The sequence below is a fragment of the Heliconius melpomene genome, chromosome 6 (assembly GCF_056956725.1).
Source record: "Heliconius melpomene rosina isolate 202511_hmr_F chromosome 6, ASM5695672v1, whole genome shotgun sequence".
NCBI classification, from domain to species: Eukaryota; Metazoa; Arthropoda; class Insecta; order Lepidoptera; family Nymphalidae; genus Heliconius; species Heliconius melpomene.
This window is the reverse complement of record NC_140394.1, coordinates 12,335,024-12,362,017: the sequence shown is the minus strand read 5'-3', so window position 1 is coordinate 12,362,017 and position 26,994 is coordinate 12,335,024. Positions and strand designations below refer to the sequence as shown.

At 32.6% G+C, this 26,994-nt stretch overlaps 1 protein-coding gene, 1 long non-coding RNA gene and 1 pseudogene across 2 annotated transcripts; 1 reads left to right on the top strand and 2 right to left on the bottom strand.

Annotated features, from left to right (window-relative positions):
* Positions 1 to 1,979: 1,979 nt before the first annotated feature.
* LOC146538568 (uncharacterized) lies at positions 1,980 to 3,071 on the top strand (annotated as a pseudogene).
* Positions 3,072 to 5,519: 2,448 nt separating this feature from the next.
* On the bottom strand, positions 5,520 to 6,490 carry LOC146538567 (uncharacterized). Its single transcript, XR_014878092.1, has 3 exons — positions 6,348 to 6,490; positions 6,069 to 6,145; positions 5,520 to 5,650 (listed from the first exon to the last, which is right to left on the bottom strand). It is a non-coding gene; the product is annotated as an uncharacterized LOC146538567 (long non-coding RNA).
* Positions 6,491 to 6,754: 264 nt separating this feature from the next.
* LOC146538566 (uncharacterized) lies at positions 6,755 to 26,106 on the bottom strand. Its single transcript, XM_085186588.1, has 16 exons — positions 25,825 to 26,106; positions 25,516 to 25,593; positions 24,412 to 24,508; positions 18,584 to 18,622; positions 17,997 to 18,089; positions 17,553 to 17,687; positions 16,894 to 17,336; positions 16,494 to 16,710; positions 15,843 to 15,973; positions 15,436 to 15,510; positions 14,894 to 15,032; positions 13,958 to 14,067; positions 13,415 to 13,556; positions 10,869 to 11,000; positions 10,003 to 10,203; positions 6,755 to 9,711 (listed from the first exon to the last, which is right to left on the bottom strand). The coding sequence occupies exons 1-16, from the start codon at positions 25,914 to 25,916 to the stop codon at positions 9,544 to 9,546; spliced, it is 2,292 nt and encodes a 763-aa protein (XP_085042714.1). The 5' UTR covers positions 25,917 to 26,106; the 3' UTR covers positions 6,755 to 9,543.
* Between the last annotated feature and the right edge of the window lie 888 nt (positions 26,107 to 26,994).

Below are 26,994 nucleotides of genomic sequence, written 5' to 3'. Positions count from 1 at the left end.
ATTATGTACTTCAATTCAGTTTAACACCAAATTTATAAAGAAACGAAACTTCAAATTAGCTAACTGGTGTGGTTATAGAACCTATATTAAAACACTATTTACAAATTTTGTTTTCACGGACGATATTCAACAAGATTATAATAATTTTATTAATTTAATTAATAAGGCAGCTGAAAGGTTCGTCCCCTTTTATAAATGTTGTCTTATGCCGTCGGACAAATTTACACCAAAATCTTATTGGAAACCAGAATTGAGTAGGGCGGTAGCTGTGCGTCGCATGGCCCTTGGAAATTTTCGTCGCAATCCAACTCCCAGAAATTATGAAATTCTAAAAGAAAAAATTCAAAGTTTCCAAAAACTCCTTAGGAGGGCACAGATAGAATCGTGGAATAGGTTTTGTACATCTATAGGCGAATCAACTTCATCTTTGGATATGTGGAACCAAATGAGATGGATTAAAGGTTATAAAATGCAAAAAACTCATATTGATGATACAATGGCTACAAATTTATTAAGTAGTTTATGTCCAGATTCTGTATGCCGAAATAGACCATTGTTTAACTCATCTAATCCACAATTAGAGTCTAGGATCACAGAGAACGAATTAAGGTCCTGTATTAAATCTAAAGATACAGCTCCAGGTCATGATAATATTTCGTATTCTATGATTAATTATTTATCATCTAATGCTCTGATGGTTTTGGTAAATATTTACAATAGGATTCTGATAAATAGCTGTATTCCGAAACAGTGGCGGTATATATCAGTTATACCAATTCCAAAGCCTGGTCACGATATATCAAATGCTGGAGCTCTACGTCCGATATCATTAATATCCTGTTTATGCAAAATTTTTCATTCCGTACTTCAAAAAAGATTGGAATGGTATATAGAAAATAATGGTTTTTTTTTCACCAAGCACAGTAGGATTTAGGAAAATGAGATCTACTTTGGATTGCCTTAGTGTTTTGGTATCTGCAATACAATTAAACTTCACAAAAAATCTTTCAACGATAGCCTGTTTTGTAGATCTTGATAATGCTTACAATAATTTGGATATTTATTCTTTGGTGAAAACGCTTGATGATATAGGTATTGGTTCCATAATGTGTAACTAAATATGGAAGATTCTGTCTGAGAGATATCTTCAAATTAATGTTAATAATAATATTATTTCTCGTAAGACTTGCCAGGGTTTAGCACAGGGAGATCCTTTGTCTCCCTTATTATTTAATATTGCTACTTATAATATATGTGAAACCATGAGCAATATTAATTTTTTACAATATGCTGATGATTTTGTTTTATATACATCATGTTCTAATATAAATGAAGGGCAAGCCACTTTACAGATGGCTGTTAATAAATTTTATAATTGTGTCAGTGAGATAGGTATGAAAATTTCAACATCTAAAAGCAAAATTATTGTATTTAAAAAGGGCATTAATAGATTTCCTGTTAAAATATAAGTCAATGAAAAACTGTTAGAAGTAGTAGAAAACGTTAAATATTTGGGTTGTTGGCTGGATAGATCTTTGAGATGGGCTAAACAAGTCAATGAATTGCAGGGAAAAATTTAAAATTTCTTAATATCTTTAAAGTGCTAGCTGGGTCTGGGTCGGGAGTTCATCCCAAACACCTTAGACGTATTTATTTATCTTCTATTGGAAGTCGTTTAGATTATGCAAGTTTTTTAATAGATGACAGTAGTGAAGCACATTTAAAAAAATTGAACTTAGTGCAAAATAAAGCGTTAAGAATTATTGGCGGCTATGTTAGAAGTACGCCAACTCATGTTATGGAATCTGATCTGGGTATACAGCCTCTTCAATTTAGAAGATTCTATCTAGGCGGTAAGTTTTGGTTGAGATCTAAGTCATTTAAATTGTGTAATACTATTCAGATTTTAAAAACTTCTATTGCAAGTGATGTGCTAAATAAATGGAAAAGAAAACGTAAACCATTATTATTAAATATTCATAAACGATTTAGATATCTTGAAGTAAATCAGAGTAACAAAATTAATTTCTTTTCTTTTGATACTTGGATAAACAACTTAGCGGTAGAAAATGTAATTAAAATAAATATTGACAACTTCAATAAACCTAAAAGGACTTACAATATTGATTACTTGGGTGATCACTGCCAACGGTTTATAAGCAATGATTATAGTGACTTCTATAAGATTTATACGGATGGGTCTAAAGAAGGCAATTTATCAGGGGCAGCTTTTTATGATGATCAAAATTCGGAATTTATTAAATTTCAAATCAATAAAAATATTTCCATCATGCATACAGAACTAATCGCCATTTGTGAAGCACTATCGTATATTTCGTCAGTAAATCATACCAAATTTGTCATATTTTCTGACTCCAAGAGTTCTCTTCAACACATTGCTCGATGTAGGTACCTCTAATCCTAAAGGTATTCCCGTAGCATTTAATATTTTAAAATTAATTCATGAGTATGATCAGCAGAATAAATTAGTAGTCTTACAATGGATCCCTTCACACGTTCATATTTTAGGTAATGAAATTGCTGATACACTAGCCAAGGAGGGAATTACGGATGGTGTTCCAATGACTATCGAACCGGTATCTTCTGATTGTGTTTATTTAATTAGGAATTTGTGTTACTCGTTTTGGAAGGAATATTTCGACCAACGATCTCTAACTAAGGGTATTTGGTACAGAACGATTCAAGCGGAACCTTCAATAAAATCGTGGATTGACTTTGTTTGCCTAAATAGAAAAGATTGTGTGACGTGTTTAAGACTTAGGTCGGGACACATTCCATCAAACAAATTCGCATTTCTAATGAAAAAAATTGATTCTCCTAATTGTTGTACATGCAACACCATAGATGACGTATATCATGTTACGATGGAATGTGTCCAGAATGAGCCTCTGAGACGTCGGTTAATTTGCAGAGATTTCTACAATGATATAGGAGCATGTAATAGTGCTTTAGCAGTGCCAGACTCTGTGCTAGGAAAAAAAATATTGTATATAGTTCAGAATATAAATAATTGATTGTAACTAACATTAATTAGAATGTTAACCAAACAGGGCGGCATGGTCGTTGTCACGACAAAGCTCTTAAATAAAAAGGAAAAAAAAAAAACTATCACTGTATTAATGGCGATGAATTTTGTAAATTTCATTAATTAACTAAACACCATTTTTAAAAAAAACACCTAGTTTTTAAAAAATAAACTTCAACAACAAAAGAATATTTTTTTACAGTTTCAAAATTTATTCGGTATATTTATAGTATTAGTAGTATTGAAGCTAGTCGTGGCTCTGTGGCGCAAGCTTGTGGCTGCAAAGCCGATAGGTTGTGGACTCGATTCCCACTCGACGAAATAAAATGTGTAACATTTTCATTTATTCGCTCGGGTGTCCAGGCAAAGCGTGGCGTTGAGTTTCGGCACTCAACACGGAATGTTTCCAGAATTCGACAGAAAACTTCAACAGTCCTAACGCTAGGCTGAACCGATGGTGATCTGCCTACCCTGTTACATGCAGGATACAGCGTGAAATTGAAAAAAAAATAGAATTATAGGTTCTCTGAATTAAAGGTTAAAGAACTCCGAATTAAAATAACCCATTTATCGGCTTCCGTCCAGAATCATTATATTGCGTTGCACTTTGTCTTAAGAGTAGGAAAATTAAAATAATTAATTTTATTAATTCCTCACAGGCATTAAGCCCACGGTCGATACTGCCCCACTAAACGACGGCCTTTGAAACGAAAACAAAATATCACTCTAATATCACTAGAATTGCTTTAATCTCAATACCTGTAATAAATTTGTCCCTTATGCTGGTATGCCACAAGATTCTGTTCTTGAAAGTTTCGAGAGCAATTTATATATCGCATCCAATTTGAATTATTTTCGTCACAAGCATCAATGACGTAGGCTGGCTTTTTATCCAAAAATACCTATTTGTTAAATATTTTTTAAAGTTTTTAGTTTTTTTATCTGCACGCTTTATTTCGGATATAGCACCGTAAGCAGAGAGAGCCTAGTGTTAAGACACTCCGCTCCCTACTTTCCACCGAATTCTTTAGGCATTGCGTATTGAGTGACGGAGCTCAATGCCGCAATTTGCCGCAATGCCAGAATAAGAAAAAAAATAATTAAATATTTCATTTTTTCAAGTGGAATCGAACTCATAACCAGTCGCATTTACGGTTACACTTTGTGCACCTGTGCCACGACTGAGTCTGGTTTTTGAATGTTTACTATTTTTGAATTGGATTCACCAATAAGACAAAACCCATTGTACCTATACTCGTATGTGAAATATCAGACATGTAAAACATTATCCACCTGCCAACAGTATGTCGAAGTCACATCGTTCACAATCCTCCCACGGTACGGTCCAAAACGGACATTTAGTGGCAACGCTTTGGAACTAAACACCCCTAGACCAGCGCCTGCAGGAAGTATTAAGATAATAAATTATAGATTAAATCAGCTTCACGCTGTATCCCAAATACTGCAGGGTAGGCAGAGAGAATATAGTGTTAAGGCATTCCGTATTGAGTGGCAGCGCCGACGGGGCGTGCCTTGGTGCTAGAGTAAAGTAAAGTAAACATATAAATATACATATAATAAATAATAAATCATTTTCTCGAGTGGGGATCGAATCCACAACCTCGTTAAAGTCACACCTTTGTACCCCAACGCCACGATGGCCTCTGGATTAAAATAATAATATGTTATAATTATTATCTATACATAGGTACTATATTTCCGATAAACTTGTAAAAAAATGGTAAAAAGAACAAAATCTATATAGAAATGGATTACTCACTTACGTACATAACATTAATCATTATACATATTATATTAGTAGATACATTTCTTACTTCAGAAATTTTCGGAACAATTCTATTACAGTATTTTGTAGAATTAATTTATAGATACAGATGAAAAACAAGACTTATATATTTTTAATATATTTTATATTTATAATATATTTTTAATTTTTTATACTTTTTAATTTGAAAAAATATTTGAGGCCTGTGGTTGACTATAAACACGATAGGTTGTGAGTTCCATTCCTGCTCCAGTTAAATGAAATATTTAATATTTTAAGTCCAGGCTGGTCGTGGCGCTGGGGCATAAACTGTGGCTGTAAAAGCGTCTGCTTGTGGGTTTGTTCCCCACTCGAGGAAAATCGGGGGAAAGTGGGGAAGAGAGTGTCTTAACACTATGTTCCCTCTGCCTTCTGCACTGTATGCGGGATACAGCGAGAAGCTGTTTTTTTTTATATTTTCATTTTTTACACTCTGGTGTCGAGGCAAAGCGCGTTTAACGTACAGTGGAACCACTGTGCCACGAAGGACCTAATATAATATTTTTTTTACTGTAACCCGCTACGTGTAAGACACGAAAGATACTTTCCTATTTTCCGCTAAATTCTGGAGACATTTAAGGAAACGGACGAAATTCGACGCCGCGGTATGCCTTGACATTAGAGCAAAGAAATAAAATAAAGCGTGAAACTGATAAAATATTTATATAAAGCTAATATGAAATTGTACCTGGTATAGAAGAAAGTGAATAGTGCAGAAACATATCTGGTAAAGTAAGCGCGGCACGAGGGAGAGTGTGAGGCAGACGTGATTTGGAAACCTGTTTAATAGTTTAATATATTAAAATATTACATAAATTTAAAAACGACATCAAATGTATAAAATTTATCTATGCAAGTATAAATTCTCAATTTTTACGGCATTTACATTGTACAGTGTTGACGTGTTCACACCCCGTATTTTTTATATTTTGACTGAAATTGGAACCCATACCTGTAACGTTAGGAACTGCGAATAATAGGGACTAAAATATTTTATATATATTATAAATTTAATATAAAATATTATAAATATTTTTTCCAACAAGAACTGAACAGAAGGTAGGTATTTCTCTGGGTTTAGTCAATTTAAATTGAAAGCTATATTGTAAACGTTTTCCCGCCTTGAGCCAATCATAACTAAGTAGTAAACTAAAATTAATCTAAATAAATGCCGCTTTACTTGTTTTATATACTTACCTCAGTATCTGGTATAACCAGAGGAGATCCGTGAATGGCGCAATATTCATAAACATAAATGCAGCAAAATGGACATACTGTAAATGAAATCAGCAAAAAACTGCACGTTACTTCGTAATTTTGCTTTTTAATCGTATAAATATTTTTCTTTAGCAAATAAGTAAGAGACAAAAATCTATTTTTAAAATTACTTAGTCGAAAGTCAAACAAATCTATACTTAGGTTGTTGTAAATTATTAGGATTAAAGACATAAGTACTTATTTATAAAAACTACTTACAAATATAGTTATCTTGAATGTCTGGAATTCCGTACATGGTATCCATACTTTTAGTAAATTCACTTATTTCAATATTTAAAATCACTTAAACAAATTTTTATGAAGGTGTTAATTTGCTAATAAATTCACTCAATAAACTCATTGATGTTGGCGCCAAAATAATACAGATGTTTTTTTGTCATATTTTAATGTCATAAATGCAAAGGCAATAACTAATTCTGCCTATATTTTTTCATTTTACTTTCGGTTATTTATAATTTTATATTATTTTTACTTTATGGATAAAGATTTGTTATTTTATTCATTCATAATTTAACTATTGTTATTAATTATATTTGTGGGCGAAGGTTCTTTTAAAATGATATTACATATAAAATAAAAGGTTACATTAAAATGAAACCACAAAATAAAAATTATTACTAAATATTCTTTATTATTCTTTCCAAATAAATAATTCTACTTCTAAAATACTCGCGAAAAACTATTTACAATATAATTATAGGTACAGATAGAATGCATCCACTATGGAGACATTAAATAAATAATTCAGAGAAAATAAATCTTTTTTTTCAGCTTTGCGCTGTATCTCGTAAATAGTACGGAACCTAACATTTGTCACTTCCTTCTCCACTTCCCGACAAAATTTTCGAGACGTTATTTGTTGAGTGGCGGAACTCAACATCGCACTTAATGCACTTAATTTGAGATAATTTTAACTATTTTAAATAATAACTTAATGAGATTCATTTTTATTAAATATTGATTGTGTTAATATTACTTATAACACACTAAATTATGCTTTTCAATAAACATACTAAAAGTACAGGTATATAGAAGTTTTAGCTAAATTATATTTTTAAAGCAGAAAAATTTAAAATCGCATGTTAAATTAGGTTCGAAATTCAAATTTTACATGCAAATAATTATAAGCATAAAATAAATATAAAATCTAAAATAAGTTTTTATTAAGATTAAAAATGTCACATTATTATGAGTATTATGAATGAGAATTTAAAAATATATATTGATTCCTAATTAAATATTAGTCCGCGTATGCGACGAATAGCAGACGGTGGGGGTTGACCTTGTACTTTCTGTTTCAGGAAAATGGACATATCGACGCTGGAAAGCGATTTTGTCGTATCTCTAAAGAAGGCTCAAGAGATGCTAGTTATGAGAATTAAGGAAAGACGTTGGTAAGACACAGGTTTACCGACGCTTTTTTTTACCCCTTTAAAGGGGTTCGTCGAATCCATTGGCATCTCACCGAACTAGAAAAATGGAGAAAATATCGTAGTTTGCATATTCACTACCAGCCGACCAAAACCACCCAAGCAGCAATACGCGGCCTCCCAGTAGACGCGACACCAAAAGAAGCCACAATAGTTTTCACGGAATTTGCTTCAAAGTCGAATACATGAAGGACATGTTCAACAAGGGCAAGACATGGACAAGAAAATCAGAACAAAATGAGTAGGTCCGTCGCCAGTCGACCAGTCGCACCACGCCTTTACCAAATTACCGAGTTATTCGTATAACTGAGGGCAGGATAATCCAGTTTCTACTGTAACTATATAAGTTGCTAGGAACAATCCGAAAACTGCAATTAGAGACGTCAATAACTTTTAAGTTTTGTATAACTGACATAAAACCTATGCAAATTATATTATTATGTCAAAAGCAACTTTTGCTTTTCATTCCTACCTTTTTAAATTAAATTCAAAATATTATTTATTCAAATAGTTTGTGGCAAGCACTTTCTCTTTACTTTAAACTACTATTTTGTGAGTCCCTTATTAGGTAATTACTTTTGATGAGAGTCCTCATAAAATTCTTGCGAAGGTTCTTCTCATATCAGTTGATGAATTACTTGGCGTAAAAAGTTAAGCAAAATTAAATATTACTTTCAATAAAATTATTCGATTTCATTACAGTTCTTTACAGAATAGAGCCAGGCTATCAAGTGGCCATATCGAGAAAAACTTATATTTAAATACGCGCTCAGATAGTATTTAAATTACCTACTACAAAACCAAAGCCAAACTTGTAAAAACCAGTTCAGGGTATACCAATTAATAATAAACTTGCATAATTGTTTATTTCTGGATTCTACCCTATATATTTATTTCTTTTTATTCTTTAACCTGGATCTAGCTCTCATGGGCCAGGATTTCTTCAGAAATATCTATACATATAGTAAAATTGATAGCGGCTTTTACATGAAAAATATGAGAAAATCTATTATGGAAATCATTTGTCAATATAACAGAACAGAAAACCATGATTTCTACAATTATTGTCTGTTTGTCGGTTTCTCTGTTTATTGATGCAAAGCTTATATCCCTAATTCCTTCCCTTAATATTTAGTGATGTTTTTTTTTATCATTTTTGCTTTATTTGAATCAGTTCATACATAATAAAGTTATATCAATATTTTATTCAACAAAATTGCTACAAAATAAATGTTTTATATTGTATTAGAATTTATTATAAAACGAAAGCAATTCAGATAAGTAAATACATAATCTTGTGGTTCAAGCTCGCGACGCCGTAGCGGGTCACTAGTGTTAGTGTCATTAAAACGCTTATTGACGGTTTCTGCCTCACATATTAGCCCGTCTTTTTTCTTTTCTTCTATTTTCAGTTTATGGAGTACCGAGCATGCCATTTGTACACTAATCACTTCTTCTTTCTTTTACATTTATCACATACCTACTACTCATATCTATTCTAGCCTTACACCAAACTTTCTTCAGCCAGAGCTCAAATAAATTAATGGCTTCTACCCTATATATTCACTCCCCTTCTTTATTTTTTTAATTTTCTTTATTTCTACTCACTTGCCTTCCACCATGTTTGTTCCTCAATCGATCTTGCTTGAGTTTGCTTGGACCAGGGTTTCTTTAGACAGGTGACAAGAAAGATATAGATAGTCACCTCCTCTTTTTGTTTATCCTCAGTCAATCTGGCTTTATCTCCCTTGATAATAATAAATTAATAGTTTATTGATGGCTCCTACCCTATATAAATATTATTATTCTTTTTTCCATTCCTACTCACTCCTCCTCTGCCACGTCTGTTCCTCAGTCAACCTAGCTCTTACTCCCTTGGGCCAGAATTTATTATTATTTTATAACTTATTGAGGGCTCCTACCCTATATAATTATTCTTAATCACTTTCCATTTCTCTCTCTCTCTACTCACTCCTCCCTTGCCACGTCTGTTCCTCAGTCAACCTGGCCCTAGCTCTCTTGGGCCAGGGTTTCTTTAGATGCACATGTTCGACGTGAGCGCGTTGTTCCCCTGCCGTTGTGAAACTTTTACCGCAAGTATCGCATTTGAATGGCTTTAGACCTGTGTGAATCTGTAAACGAATAAATATTGTCTTATAATATCTAAGAAATTATATTTATTATTAATATCTAAGAAATTATATAATAATTATTATTTTTTTAAGCTTCACATTGTGAAGCTTAAAAAGTGAACTTGTGAACATACCAGGGTTACCCACTTTCCGCCAAATTCTCGAGGCATTGAGGCAAAACGGCAGAACTCAACGCTGCCCTTTATATAGTTACTAAGAGACTCGCACGGTACTTATGGCACGACGACCTTAAATCTGATACTTACTTCACAAGCACTATACAATACTCACAAACATATGCCTGCGTCTATTATTAAAGAACGCAAAGTGTTTCCCGCATAATGGACATTCGTAAGAGGGCCGTGACGCGCTGTGCACTCTCATATGGAAAACTAGATTAGTTTTCTGCGTGAAGCTCTTCTCGCATCGGTCACATTTGAAACGTTTTTCACCCGTGTGGACCCACATGTGGTCTTTTAAAAGGGCCATACTCTAGAAGAAAAATAGAATAGAATAGTCTTTATTGTACACATAAAAAATGATATATACAATACAAAAAACATAAACAAGTAAAATATACGTATGCAAAGGAGATCTTATTGTTTCAAGCAATCTCTGCCAGACAACCTTTGAAACATTATTAACCTTTGAAAAATTATTTACTAGTTGTAATGAGGAAAACGGGAAAAACGTCACAGTGCAAATTTTATTGAAAGAAGCTATATATATTACTAGCGGCCCGCTCGCGGTTTCACACGCGTGATCTATGTTATTATTAATTTCTGTCTCCATGACTACGTCCTAGTGACGTCTATGCAAAATTTGACACTCCTAGCATTTGTAGTAACGAAGTTTCATACAAACTTTCAACCCCAAAAACAACCCCTTAGAAGTCGAATATTGCAAATTCCCGTCTTAGCGAGCACCTACGTCCTATAAATAACTCCTATGCAAAATTTCAGATTCCTAGCACATGTAGCTTCTGAGATTTCGTGATGAGTGAGTGACCTTTCGATTTTATATATATAGATATATGATAGAATAAACTGACACAAAATATGTGTGATGTTTATATATTAATAATTGACAGAAAAAAATTTAGAAATATTATATCACTTTTGTCGTCAAAGTATCTCCAGAAATCGGCAGAAAGTTACCTGAAAAATCCTCCCGCACTGTTCGCACATGCACGGTGTCTTCATCGCGGGGTACTTGGTTCGATTCTTGTCGGGGTGCGCTCTTCTAAAGTGCTGAGCGTAGAGACGAAGGTCACGAAGTTGAATACCGCACTAGTAGAGTAGGAAATAAACATTATATAAAGACGAAATAACAAAAATATGTTCAAATATAGAAATTAATAATCACACGTGTGATATCATGTGTGGATGTAGGGTCACATATGTGTACGTGAGACCTCGAGTCTTGACGTGCGACCTTATAGGTAGACTTGTGATGTCATATGTGGACGTGTGATCTTTTGTGTCGATATTTTTCACATTTCTTACATGTTACATATCGTCGGGGATAGTGCAAATCCGCGTAACTAACATTGGATAATTTCGCGTAACTGACATTTGTAGCTAAATCTCAATTTCACGGCCATTCGACGTAAGATCCCGATTCGCAGCCTCCTGTTTGATGGGATTTTTTTTTCGACCAAAATAAAGCTAGATTTCGCCTAAAAACAATACTACGTATCCATATTCGACAATTAACAGAACCGCGTATGTCTTCAAGTGTCATTAGAATTGTATTTTGTAGTTTATTTTTGCTGTCAAACTCCGTCAAAACACATTAAATCAAGTAGAGCTTACTAAAGAAATCGCTGGCACGCTCGAAACCTCATAAATTAAGAACTGGACCGAACTGAACTAAAGAAATCGAAGCTTTATCTTGTTGCCACACAACCACTTTTAGATAGATAAATCTCTTTATTGCATACATATAGGAAATAAAATATTTTACAAGAGAAATATAGACCAATATTGAAAACAGATAAAAATAAAAACACAACACAATAAAGACATTTAGCGCATAGAGGCAGTATGCAAAGGCGACCTTATCACTATTAGTGATCTCTTACAGGTATAATTAAATAACAATAAGATTTATTATTTGTATCTATTCCTTTTTACTTTTCACTTTTAGTGTATTCTGCTTAGAAAGTCCCAAATTACTGTCTATTTTCTGAAATAACCAAGTTGCATCGGTAGCTTCAACATCAACATGTAGCAATAATGATTTGTTTCCTGAAAGAATCCTGGAATGTAAGGCTGCCATTTAGGCAGAAAAAAGATGCATGTGATCTATGTTGTTTATATAAAGCTGGCAAAATTACAGAACAAATATATCAACAACACTTTAGACAAAGAGGCTGCAAAAATGGAAAGCTTCACGTAGTAACAGCCGATTTACAAGCTGTGAAATTATGTCCATTTTTGAAAGCTAGTGCATTGAATTTTAAAATTAAATTAATTGTCCATATAAAACGCTATTGGTTTAATGAGACAACATCACATTTAAAAGCTTCCACATGCACTTCCTTTTTTGTCGATTATTTGAAGAAAATCATAGAAGAGAGTACTAAAAACGTCGTAATTTATATTGATGGTTTACATCACAAAACAGAAACGTCATAGTTTGAAACGCGCTTCCGCATTTTTTTAGAAAAAGACCATACTCAAATGGAAGTGGATTCAGTTTACTACATAATAAAAAGAAAGTTAAAACATCGGGAAATATTTTTACCTATTCAATACTCCTCAGTTACCAAAGAAGCTATCCTGACTCCATTTCCATATGAAGTAGTAACGTGTGACCACACTTTTTTCAAGGATTATAGCATTAAAAGTAATCATATTTATGATACAATCCGCCCTGGAAGAGGGGCTGGTACAAAGTGCGCCAAAGTGGTTTTATTGAAAACAAACTGAGCTAATTTCAGCTATTACTACAAATACCAAAAAAATATTACCCCATTTATTCCACTACGGATCTTATCTAAGAAAATTACTGAGACATAAAGTTTATTTATATAAGGTACCTGAAGTATCTATTATTGTTATTCATATATTAAATATATAACAGTAATTTGCTTTTAAATTTACTGATAATATGTTTTCTGAAAAAGCTCTTGGTCTTTTGTGTATTAGTACTTTGAAATTATTTATACTTGTAATACTTAAAGTTGTATAAAAGGCTGATAAAGAATCGCTCAAAGCTGATTAAAAAGTGTTATTGATAGTGTATTTTCAATTTTATATTTAAGGGGGATTGCTTAAAAAAATAGATTAATTAATAAATAATAAAATCTTCATTTTATTATTAAATATTATTTGGAACATTAATTGCACGTTTGATTTTAAAACCGTGTAACTAACGGTCAGGTTTCAATTTAATATGATCGTGGTCAAATCAAATCAGCGTAAGTGGCGTGTCGCTTAAATTAACCACTTGTTAACCACTGTAAAGGATTGTATATGACAAAAATATGTAGAAAATACCAATTATTATTCTAAAAAAATAAATGAAGCAAAATCAGATCAAATGCAGATACGCGCTCCCCACCTGTGGTAGATTCGCGGTTCTGCACTGTCCCCGACGATATGTGATTGTAAGTGTGCATGAGTAGTTTCATATATTCTTCTTGTTATGTAAATAACAAAACACAAATTATATTTTTTTCTTAATTTATAATTTTTACCTGTTCGCAGGTAACAGCGTTGCCCGCGTCGTTGCCAGAAGTGGGCGAGCGCGGGTGTATGACGGGGCGTCGCTCTATCTTCCGCATTATGCGGCCGTTGCGTTCCGTGTTCATACTTTGTGAGTCGTTTCTAATGCGATTTCTGTTGAATTATGTGTGAAATATGTTTTTGGTTTACATTTTTACATATTTTGATGGTGAGCTAATTGAATTTCGGTATATAAAAGCATACTTAATATTACTTACTAAAATTTTTACATGAAGTTTCGATATGCTTATAATAAATCTGTGAATATTTTTAAACGTAAGCATAATTATAAATACTAAAAGGCCACCGAGCGCAGAAACGCATTATTGTAAACGCGACGATTGTAGGTTCATTTTCACACTATAGTAATAATGCAAATCGCGATGTTGAGTTCCGCCACTAAACATTCAATGTCTCGGAAATTGTGTGGTGCATAGGTTATCGAGTATTTTAGTACTCGGGTCCCTCTAGGATATTTTTATATATGAGATACAGCTAGAAGCTAACAAACTCACGGATCGTTATCACTACTATGTCTCGAAGATAGTTTCAAATGTCTCGAATGAGCTTCCTCAGATATAAATTTAACTTCACAAACTTCACAGTACGGCCCTTCCAATGTTACCTGAAAAGGATAGAATAGAAACATATATGAAAAACCGGACAGGTTTTCGTATCATATAAAAACGGCAAAAAAATAATGCCTGTTGTATGGGAGTTCCTTAAATATTTTATTCCGTTTTTTTAATACTTGTTAGTATAACGGCAATAGATACATATCATCTGTGAAAATGTGTAACTATCACGGTTCGCGAGATACAACCGGCTGACAAACGGACAAACAGACTGAACGACGGCGGAATCTCAGTAATAGGGACCCGTCTTACCCATTAGGTACGAAATCCTAAAAAGGAATAACAAGTCACTATAGAATGTCACAATGAGAATAAAGTAAACAGGTCAGGCTCAGGTGGTTTGCGCACGTCGAGAGAAAGAGATTGGTTAGAGAGACAAAGAGAGCCTCTTCGACGACAAAGTAGTTATGATACCGGAGGAAGGTCACGTAACAAGTACGAGAACTCCACGGAGGACATGTGTGAAGAGGTTGAAGACAGTGGACGAGGCTTTCTCCTCGTCGGCACTCCGTTCTCTCTGGCTACTTCGCTGCGGATAAAGCCTAAAACTAAAAAAAGGCAGACAAGTTTTAAGGCAGTCTGTCGTGGGACATTCTCTGACTGTAATTATGGTTGTGGGTTCTTACACTTTATACTGGCCAAACAAAAAAATGAATTCCATTATGTACCAAAAGCAGTTTCAAGCTGTATCCCGTAAGTCGTAGGCAAAGGTTCCTAATGTTAAGACACTCTGTTCCCTATTTTAACCCCAATTTTCCAGTTATTTGGCGTATCTCAACTATAAGTAACTATTTATCACTAAAGCCTAATACTTACAGTCTTATCGGCCAATCTGTGTTTCTTCTTCTTGTGTACATCGATACCTTTCTTACTAACAAATGTATACCCACAAAGCTCACATACAAAATCTGATACATGCTTAATTCGTATATGTCCCATGTAGGTTGTTAATTTACTGAAAATAAATTATATTATACAAAAACCGGTCAAGAGCGAGTCGATCTCGTCCGATAGGTCAAAAGAAACGTGACTTATAGAAATTGACTAACTTAAGAGTGCGTACGCCCACGCACTTATTTTGTATGAAATGAATTACAATTAGAACAGAATATGAAAATTAAAAATGAATTACAATAAGTTTAAAATTTTAATGTCATATACTTATAAATTTAATATTTTTACTTATATTTGAATTCCTGCCAAATTAGTTTTTTCTTGAGAATATTAAGATAATACTTTACAGACGAACAGATGGACAAGTATACGCACAATCAAAGTGTTCCTAAAAAAATCCTTTTTTTCTTACAAGGTACGGAATCTAAAGCTCCTACAACTTCTTACAAACTAAACATACTCACTCAAACTCACTGGGACAATGGGGACATTGGTATTTAGTACCGGCGTGCCATTTCTCATGCTCTCGAGCTACACCTCTGAAAATATATAGAAAAAAGTTTTTAAAATATTATTGAATATAAAATGTTGATAACACTTATCTAATATATTAAAACTAACAGTTATAGCATGTAAACGATCATAAAACGACAGTTGAAAGAAGTTATTTTAATATTTGCTTTTGCATTTTTTTATAAATGGCGCGGCGTTGAGTTCTGCCACTTAACACGCAATGCCTCCAGAATTCGGCAGAAAGTGGAAAACGGAGTGTCTTAACACTGTGTTCCCTCTGTGTGAACTGCCACACCCTGCTGTGTGCGGGATACAGCGTGAAGCTGATTTGATTTATATGGAATTTGAACTAGAATACCTGTTTCTAGTAATAAAAGGACATCCTTTACAGCTGAATTTCTCAGTGTGTTGCGCTGTGAGGTGTTTGCGAAGAGCTCTCGCCGTTTTAAGCCTAGTTTTACATATAAAACATTCGTAGGCACCACTTTGCTGAAAACAATACTGATTATTAAAAACACATAAAAAGTAAAGTGTTGTAAATATATAACTAAAGTGCGGAAACGGTTGAATATAGTTTTATAAATCAGGGTTAAGAACGCTTTCGAACGAGTCACCTTTCAAGAAACTACAGAGTGTCTAATATAAATATATACATATAAATAAATAGATAAGTCAAATTATTAAATACCCCTCTGCGGCGTTGAGTTTAGCCACTTAACATGCAATGCCTCGAAAATTAGGAGGTGTGTGAGAAACGAAGCGTTTTAGTACAAAGTTCCATTTTTTACATAAAAAATATATATGATATTTATACTACTATAATACATTTTTTCTATGAAATAAATTATTTTCACCCCTTCAGGAATAACAAAACGGAGCATTAAGTTCCACCATTCAACACGCAATATCTTGAATTAGGGCTGAACTTGAAAAAGGGCTTACCTTGGCCCTACCTACCCTAAAAACACCATAAAGTAAATCTCCATCTCAATCTCACTCTAAAACTCACCTCGCTGTGTCTCACAATATGTGCATCATATCTATCTCTTATCAAAAAGCCGCGATAACAGGACGAACACTTGTATGGTGCGTTTTTGTACGTCGAAGTGTCTTGTCTTCGTTCCACTTCTGCTATTTGCTCCTCGTAAGTCAACGTAGTGATTGTAAATAGCGATTCATCCAAGCCGTCTGTTGTTTTTCGCCTTTTTACGTCAGATTTTTTGTATCTAGAAATAAAATTATTTGATTACTACACTTACATGCACTCAAAGGAATGTTTATTATGTATATTTTCGTCAAAGTACGACGTTCAATTTAATTTGTTATATATATATATCTAATTCTTCGTTTAATAGTTTTATTGTTTAGTTTCTACTAGGTAAAATATTTAAAAGAAAAATTATACTCACTTATCCATAGTAGTGGTAGGATTATCATCGTTCTCTTGTTTTTTAACTTTAACCTCTTTCATCTTCTTTTCAATTTTCATTTTCTTTTTTTTAACTTTCGGCTTCTTCTTGCAAACCTCACTTAGAGCTCTGTCATCATCGCTATCAAAAATTGCCGGATATTCTTCAAAAAATATCTCATTATTTACTTCTTGCTTAATTTCCACGTCTAAGTCTTTAAAATCATTAACTTCTACTTCATCATGAATATCTGGCCCGGTATCATTAAACTCCCATTCCGCTATATCGTCTCCGTCATTAAATTCGTTGATTCTCTCAACTTTGACTATTTCATTATCATTAATATGAAGATCGCTATCATTTACTTCATAATATTTTTGACCGAGCGATGATTTTAAATTGTTGTGGGCTCTGCTTATTGATTTTACATCACTTAATGTTATCTGATGAAAGAAAAACGTAATTAAATCATTTTTGGATTAATTTAATTTATGTCAACCGCGATCATAATTTATGGAAATTAGACAAAACAATAAACATGTTGCAACATTATTATATCTCATCTTGATATGAAAAATAAAGTAGCTTTATAAACGTAGTGCCAAACAAATGAAATGAATAATCTCATTTTTTTCTATTTTATTAATATATAAACTCACGTATCTATCGACATCAAGTTTATTTAGTAAAAGCCCTTGAGTTTTCAATGCTTTCTCTCTAAATTTATTTGCTGAAGTCAATCTTGCGACACACTCCCAACATATTTTCTGTGGTAATTTATCTTCTATATTTATCTAAAAAAATATTATATTAATACAATAAATGTAAATGTTAGTTTGTTAGTAAATTTGTACACAAGTTTAACGAGGTATTGGAAAGGACATAAGATACTCTTTAAATTGAAAATAAAAAAGTAAATTATCCTTAGGCTAAATAACTTTATAAATAAGTTTAAGCGAGCGAAGCCGATTTTCTTATATATTTCAAATAGTAATATATTATGGATTTTATAGATGCTCCGTTCTCTCTGACTACTCCGCTAGGCATAAAGCATGAAGTTAAGTTTATATATAGATAGTGAGGCCAATGTGTTATATACTCACCGGGACACCAGTGACTTGTTCGTAAATAGTCCCCAACTTATGTTCGGACATGTGATACATCCTCACATCCATTGCAAGACATATTCTGCATACCTTTTAAATAAAACAAAATCAAAATAAAATCAGCTTCACGTTATATCCCACCCACAGCAGGTGAGGCAGAGGGAACCTAGTGTTAAGACATGCTGTTCCCCATATTTTGAAACATAATGTTTTATTAAATTATTATTACATTAGCTGAGACCAAACTATATTTTTTTAATACAAAAAAACAGTAAATATCTACAACATCAGAAGCAATCATGTTTATATGCCCCGCAAAAAAAAACCTAAAAACCATTTTGTACATCGATACAGTACGTTTTCGTAGTCGTGGCAGCCTTCATATTAGGCTTTCTGAACAATTGCATGCGCAATAGTTCAGAAAGCCGCTGCCGTGCTGTGTGCTATTGCGCTTGTAAGTAGTAGACTAGTTTAGTAAGTAAAGGAGATTACCAAAAGTAAGAAAAATCCTAAAACCAAATATTCAGTTAACTTTACGGCCATGATTCCTTCAAATATCTTAATTAAAAATATATGTTTCTTACCCTCAAAGTAGCTGGAGCATCCAAATCTTCAGATGGATCCTAAAAAAATTATTATAAATGACAGTTATAAAAAATATTATTTAGAACTGTCATTTATAGTAAATTTTAAAAGAATTAATTTAAATTCCTTATAAAAACACAAAACATAGCAGCATATTAAATTATAGTTGGGTCAGTTCATTCATTATAATGGAATAGCTTTCACCAGCATTTTCACCCATATGGTCAAATAGAAATAACTATTTGTTAAGTATGACTCACAACACATTCTTAGTGCAGAAAGTAATAATAATAATAATAAAATAATAAATAGTTTATTAAGCAAATTTCTTACAAAAACACTAGTGATTGGAGCCTCCTTTTAAGCATGTTATTGCCTGTACCAGGAGACTCCGCTCTTCCATTAACATTTAAAAAAAACCATAACAATGATAGATACCTTAAGTTAAAGTATATTATTTTACAATATATATTTACTTATTATAACATTTCCTATTTGTTTATATTTTTTCCTATTTCTTTTTATTTTGTTTATCTATTCCAAATTATGTTGTGTATTTGTAGCTGTTGATTATTATATAATTATAGGTGTATGTATGTATGTATATAAATATATTTAGTGTAATGCTACCTGGCATGCTCAATAAGTGCTTCAGTTTCCTCGTATGTGAGTGGAGTCAGCCATCCCTTAAGTTTCTTTTTACACTCATAATATTGCATGTGATATATATTTATTATTTTATTTACTTTATTATACAGAAAGCTTGAACGTGACTCATATTGAATGCTAGCGAAAAAAGTTTTTCTTGCGAAGGTACGTGCTATTATTATATCTTTCCTTCTTTTATTGTTTAATTGTGGGTCATAGGGTAGGGATTTGTGTTTCTTTAAAATTACGTGCAAAAAGTATAGTTTCCTAACAGTCAGTAAGCCACTTTCTTGATACAATTGGTCCGTCGGAAACCTTACATTTTTAAAATACATAACCTTGATAAGAGCTCTTTGTGCACGTTCCAGGGTAAGAAACCTTGTTTTTAGAGCTCCTCCCCAAATGGGAATACAATAAATAAGTACGGATTGGGCTAGGGCGATATATATTTCCGACAGAATATTTCTTGTGGTTAATTTACCATTTATATCAGCTTTCGGAGCAACATGTCGAAGGGTACGAAATATAAAAATTAATTTTCTAATCCTACTCGAGACTTCTTCTAGGTGGTGATACCATGATAGGCTTTGGTCCACAATAACACCCAAATATTTTATGTTTTTGACTCTTTCTATAGTGGGACAGTTACATTTACTGTTTTGCGCGTCTCCACATGTGTGTATTTTTATATAAAAATCTTTATTGGGCTGTGTTTGATTATTTATTGAGAACGAAATATATTTGGTTTTATCTGTGTTAAGTGTCAGTAGATTACTGTATAACCATTTGGTTATACGAGCCATACCTTCCTCAGCACTTTTCCTGACATTGTTCCAAGTATTGCCAGTGAAGATAATCACAGTGTCATCTGCATAGGACAGGATTTTTGTTTGTTCTATCTGCATATTGCACAGGTCGTTTATATACAATAGAAATAAGGTAGGGCCTAAAACACTTCCTTGGGGTACGCCAAACGTCACGGTAGCTTTGTTACTTATATGTTCTCCTAATTTGACCATTTGCTTCCTTCCTGTAAGATAATCTCTGAACAAAGATAGCTCCTTTCCTCTAATTCCAGCCCTTTCCAGCTTATGTACAAGGATAGGAAGAGAGACAGTATCGAAAGCTTTTTTGAGATCCAAAAATATAGACAGACACTTATTTCCTTTGTCGAGTTGATTTGTGACCATTCCAGTGAGAGCCGTTATGGCATCTTCTGTTGATTTTCCTTGTCTAAAACCAAATTGGTATGGAGATAGTATACTAAATTTATCTAAATACTTAAGTAATCTGTTATTGAGTATTTTTTCTATAATTTTGGATATTGCTGGTAACACCGAAATAGGCCTATAGTTGCTTATGTCATCTCTCTTCCCTCCCTTGTATACTGGAGTTATCAGGGAACATTTTAACGGAGCTGGAAAAACACCAGTTCTAAAACAGAGATTTGTTAAGTGAGTAATAATAGGAATTATTTCCTTTTTTATATGTTTCAGAAATTTAGTGGAAATTTTATCCCAACCAGGGGCACTATCAGATTTGAGATTTGTCAGGATTCTATTTACTTCTGCTATATCAGTTTCCATAATAACAAACGACTGTGATTGGGTTGGAATTGCTTTTAACTGGGTTTTATAGTTATTATCCATATTAGGATTAATTTTTTGAGCAAGGTCTCTTCCTATATTTACAAAATACTCATTAATTGCATTGACTGATTTCATTGGTGTTGGTTTGATATTTATTAGTTCCATATTTCGACTTTTGTTATTATTTGTATATGTTATATTTTTTATGTTTCTCCAAAGTAGCTTATTATCTTTCATAGCCTCAGTTAACGATTGTCTTTCATGCTCTCTTTTCATTTTTTTAATTAAGTTGTTACAAAAATTTCTATATCGCGTGTATATAACTTTCTTTACATTATCCTGTGGGTCTTTTTTTAAATCTTTCTGTAATTTGTTACGATTATTAATACATCTTAAGATTCCAGGTGTAATCCATGGCTTAAGTATTCGTTTACTTTTTGGAATTTGTCGAATCGTAGTATTCTCTACAATAGCCTTATTTAGTTTATTTATTAAACATTCCGTTACTAGAGTTGGGTCGTTACACAAAAGTAATTCAGTTAGATGTTGTTCCTGTAAATACATTAGCGCTTTATCAAAATTGACAGTAGTGCATGTTCTTTTTATAGAATTAGCAGGTTTTTGCTTAGATAGTACTAACATTATAGAATAATGGTCGGTAATAGTACTTTGTAAAACAGCTATGAACGCTTCAAATTTCTTTTTATTAAACTTCATCATAAAATGATCTAAACAATTTTTATTTCTAGTTGGCAGCGTATGTCCAGGTAAAATACCATACGTTGACAACATATTAACGTAGTTACTTCTATTATTATATTCATATGTTTGTTCTCTATCTTTACTTATTAAATTTATATTAATGTCTCCTGTAATAATTATATTTTCCGATTTAATAGACTCCAGGTACATATTCAAGGAATTTATAAAGCTTTCAGCATTTGTATTAGAGGGTGAACGATAGATGCATACAATTATATTATTTAAGACCTCCACTTCAAGACAGGATGCTTGAGAAAGTCTAATTTCTTTGACATTCGATTTTAATGTATTTTTTACATAAACCACAACTCCGTCATTCTGATTTAACTGATAAGTAGTTGCATATAAATTATAATTTCTAAGTTGGGGTATAGTCTTATCAGGAGTTAGCCGACACTCAGTAAGAGCAATTATATCTACATCAAAAGATAAAGAACCCAAATTAACTATAAAGTCATCAAAATTACAATATATACTCCTAATGTTCTGTGAAATTATTGTTAAGTCGCTTTTATTTACCTGTACATATTTTGATAGATTACAATAGTCACATTCAACACTTCGCGCTAGCGTAAATTCGTCTATTTCGTTTAAAGTTTCTTTATTATTATCCATTATGTAAAGTGAAAGTGCTAATAAGAAGGCGTAAAATTGATAAGTTTATTTTAAAATAATCAAACCATTTGAAGAAACATGCGTGATGAGAGTATGGTGCAGGTGTATAACTTTTACGGCATTCATATACAAAGCTATGTATGTTTTTCGGCAAGTAAGTCATTTGGAAACAGAGGCGTAATCTAACATTGAGAATAAAGTGTAAATTACAATTTTTGAGAAAAAATACAAGCACAATTTTACGGCAAATATAATATAAAGATAAGATAATAAGCAAACACAAGTTAAGTAAAGGAAGCAAGTGCAACAGGAACGATATACCATATATTATTGAGTTATCTTTGAATAGTCAAATCAGCTGCAAAGCTTGGGGTTCCCTATTTAGAAGTTGATGTATTTGGCTTTCATTTTTGATTGATATAATCGGCGTGTGTTCATTTTCTCGCACGTATACTTTACCATAAGCAGTCCAACAAAACTTGAAATTTCTAGTTCTCGTCAAGTCTCTGGCCAGGAAGTAGAGGCGCGCCGCTTTTACAGTTAAATGTTCAGCCAAATATACCGGGACATCTTCTTGAATGCTGCATCCCAGGTGCCTGGCACAGAGCTTGCTTTTATGTTTGATGTTGAACGACTTTGCCATCTTTAAAAGGTCATTTTTAAGTAAAGTTGAATTAGTTTCAATGATAATTGGCGGCGATTTATTTTCAGCTGATCTTGGTTTGACTCTATATATGTCTTTAATATCTGACTTAGTTATGTTGCAGTCCACAGTTTTTGAGAGGCTCAGGACCATCCCTATGAGATCATCTTTATTTTCGCTTGGTTTTTTAGGAACATTTTTAATTTCAAAGCTAGACTTTCTGCTATTCATTTGTAATTCCTCAATCTTATCTTCTAGCATCATAATATGATTTCGATCCTGTTTTGCTTGAGTTTCTAGTTCTATTATTCTTTGCTTAAACTCTTCATTTTGAGCAGCAAGATACGAAACCGAATTCTCTATATTATAATTTGACTGTTGAATATCTTTTAAAATAGAATTAACTTTTCTAAGCTCGTCAGCCTGTTTGGCCACAGAAGATGTCATCAGTTTACGCATTTCTTTCAGTTCTGTAAAAACATCTAATTGATTGGAAGCAGAGTCTTCCATCTGGGCTCTAAATCTCTTATTCCGTTGGAAAACAAAGCTCGGTGGTGTAATAGTCAAGTCGGTGTCAGAGGCAGATTTGTTAAGAGTAGTTTCCGTATCCATCGGGTTATCAAGACGTCTGTGAGTTTCAAAATCCGTCAATGATGACGCCGGCAAATTTAGTTCAGCGCAGGGCGCCTTACCGGTGTCTGCAGGCAATGTCGCATGCGATGGTGGCGTTCGTTTGAGTGGCATTTCGTAGATTATGTTCCAGGGCAGCAGTCACGTATAGTTGCAAAAGTGAAAGGATTGCTTCGCAAGGACGGAGGTCTACCTAATATGGTGGCAATCGACGTTTCCATACAAAAGTTCTTTCCGTCCAGTTTAAGTAGATCTCTGTACACTTAAGCTGTTTATTAGTTGAATTCGCTCACTGTTAGAAGTTGCACTCCGCCCACGGCTGTGTGGTTGGTCGCCTTTGCGCAACAGGTGGGCAGTTGCTGCTGTTGATGACGGATGGATCCTCAGGTAGTCATCTCTTCGCATGTATGCACTCCTATTATTAATACTCGACTTTTCTTACGCGAATTCACTATTTATTACAAAATGAAACGAACCGCGGATTACTGGTAAACACATCTGAACTCCTCAGAGGTCCGGGCGGAAGAGGGTATAATGTAATAGCCTATATAACTTTATAACATAAAAAGATTCTTTCACGTCAAGCTGGCATTTCCTGAGATAAGTGTGTTTAATGAAATAAACTATCCAGCTGCATAATGTTAGTATAGAGTATATGTAGCTGTTCTTTAACTTGCTATTGCTATGAAGCACCTTTTAAAATTATACATAAAAATCCAAAATTATATTAACTTTTTTTATTTTTATTATTATTATTAAATAAACTACTTTAATAGACATTGTATGTGTTAGATACAAGCATTATAAATAATTATATCAGTGACTGCTATCATCGTATTGTACAATAACTACAAGTTTTCAGTTGAAATCCTACAATATTCAAATAAATATATGAAATTTCAATGTTATTTAATAATTTAATAATAGTATATAAACTCACACTATCAGGTAAAGGCACTGCATTATTCTTAATTCTTCGTAAGCCACATTTAGTTTCATAAAATGAGTCTTGTGGAAAATGTTCAGAGCACACAGCACTGGAAAAAAACTTTTTTTTATTACAATATCAGAGTTATAAAATAATTGCAAAGTTTGATCAGGTTGTAAGCTCACATGTCAGTTTAAGAATTTTTTTAGCTCTAAATTGTATTCTTCATATGGCTTAGCATATAGATAGGAAACCTAGTGTCCTAACAACTAGAGGTTGCAAAAACAGGTCTTAAAAATGTCCAACATTGTTCCTAGATCGCTGCATAACGTTGCCATATCATCTCAGGTGACGCTCTTGGAGCTTATCTGCTACGTCACAGACTCCAAGACTACCTTGAATGAATGTGTTCACCTCATATGCGGTAAGAGCGCGTTAAGCCGGCCGTTGGGTAGTCGGTATTTTGATTAAGCATATGAACACTTTGATGTCTTTTTAAGACCAGATACTACAGAGGTAACAGTGTCAGTGTTGTGCGCATCGGTAAAAATTAGATCTCAAATGTTTATTGGTAAATAATTTATCATTAAATTGTTTTATGATAATGAGAACTGAAAACACCCACCTAAAATAACTCTACAATTAACAAATGGAATTTATTATATATATATTTGGGGATTTCACAAAATTACTAATTTTGTCAAATGCCCAAATTATCGAAAATACCCCCAGAATTTTTCTGAAGTCAGTATCAAAAATACCGGTTTCGCTTGAATGGTCCAATATTGTGACCACTAATCATAACACTGTAGCCTTCACTTCCTAAATTCCAAATATTGTGTCAAGTTTAGTATTATTTTGTAGGTAGTTATTATTATTCATTCGACCCAAATAGTCAATCAAAGTAACATTTATCTCACACATCATCATTTACAGTCAGACCATGTTTTACTATGCCACAATAGTGCAACCAAAGAAATATTTATATTAAAAATATTAGGAAGTAAATATAAATCTTTTAGCCTACATATACAAGCAATAATTAAATTATTACTCTGGCATGACAGGTTAGAAAAATTACATTAAGTTATTAAATATATATTTTACTAAAATTACCTCCTCTCTTTTGCTTCCCATTTCGACATACCCAGCGCTTCAACCCAAAAATTTCTAAACTTTTCATCTTTTGGGAACCTTAAATATAAAAAATATATAATTAAATGTTTTAACGGGAAGTATTTTCATTTAGCTAATTAATGTGATAAAATTAATTATGAAAATAAGAATCGATAACATATTAAGATTTTTAAATCACAAAAAATATATATGAATATATATTATATTATAATAAATAATTACATGGTTGGGCGTTGTAATAAACCGAATTTAAAAAAGATCTCATAGTAAATATGTAATAAAACTCACATATGAAACGAGATTCCATTAATTTTATTAGTTCTGCGAGTATCATTTGTACAATTTTGTACACAACACCGCATTTTCGAAAAAATTACCATCTACTATAATTATAGGCTTTTACCATAACGTTTCTGTTAAAATAAAGTTTGTTACTAAAATATCCTTCATTGAGTACGCTTTACGTTAATAATCATATTAACTTTCATTTAAAATTGAACATATTTGTAATAATACATTTTTTGTTTACTTTTCGGCGAATATCATTTTTAAGAGACTGTCAGAGTTCATTTTGACAGATGAAAGGCATCGCATTCTAATAGTCTAATTGTCATTTCCTTAATATATATTTTATAAGTGGTATTTTAGCTATAAAATAAGAAACAGAATAGAAATGTAATAAAAAATATATTAAACGAGTTACGGCAATTTTAAAATATACCTATAATTGATATTTATTCTTTAATTTATAACATAAATTTGAGAAATGAAAATAAATAACAATGTACATATAATTCTAATAATATGGACTCGAAAGCTTTCCTGTTTATAGCACATTTTATTTTTCACTTACGTATCAGTGAAAAATAAAAGGTAAAAAAAAATAATTATTATTATAGCCAGAAATAATAATAGGGTTCTTGAGATTAGTGTATTCAACCAAACATATTCTTTAATTTTATAGTAGTATAGGTTTCTAACAGTTATCGAATGTCATGTAACTTGACTTGGCAAAAAATGATGTCCTTTTGCCAAGCACTGAATTGGAATGGTGATAGTATAGTTTCTTTTGTATTAAATGAATAAAAATTGAACTATTAGCTAACTCTTTAGCTAAAGTAGTAGCTATTACTAACCCACTATATTATAGATACATTGTAAATGTTGATATTTTCATTTTTTAAATCTAGGCAGTATATTTTATAATATACATTCTACGAATTACGGAATTACTTACGGAACATAAAGTTAATAAAAAATGAATAAATAACTTAACAAGTATTGTGCAGTGCCACAGTGTACAAACACTACTGTACTGTTACAACTCCGGCGAAGTTATTTATTCTCTTTCCACGTTAAAGTAATTTAACAAGAAATAAAAGACTTTTTATTTTTTATTTTATATTATTACTAGTGGCCCGCTCGCGGTATCACCCGCGTGAACTATGTTATTATTAA

Bases quoted from the DNA above. Each gene is read 5' to 3' on its own strand.
- LOC146538566 (XM_085186588.1), bottom strand. From the start codon at position 25,916: ATGGTAATTTTTTCGAAAATGCGGTGTTGTGTACAAAATTGTACAAAT. The intron at 15,974-16,493 runs GTGAGTTTTAGA...TATTGTTTTCAG, and splicing joins ATATTGTGAGACACAGCGAG to CAAAGTGGTGCCTACGAATG. The intron at 14,068-14,893 runs GTAAGTATTAGG...TATCCTTTTCAG, and splicing joins ACAGATTGGCCGATAAGACT to GTAACATTGGAAGGGCCGTA.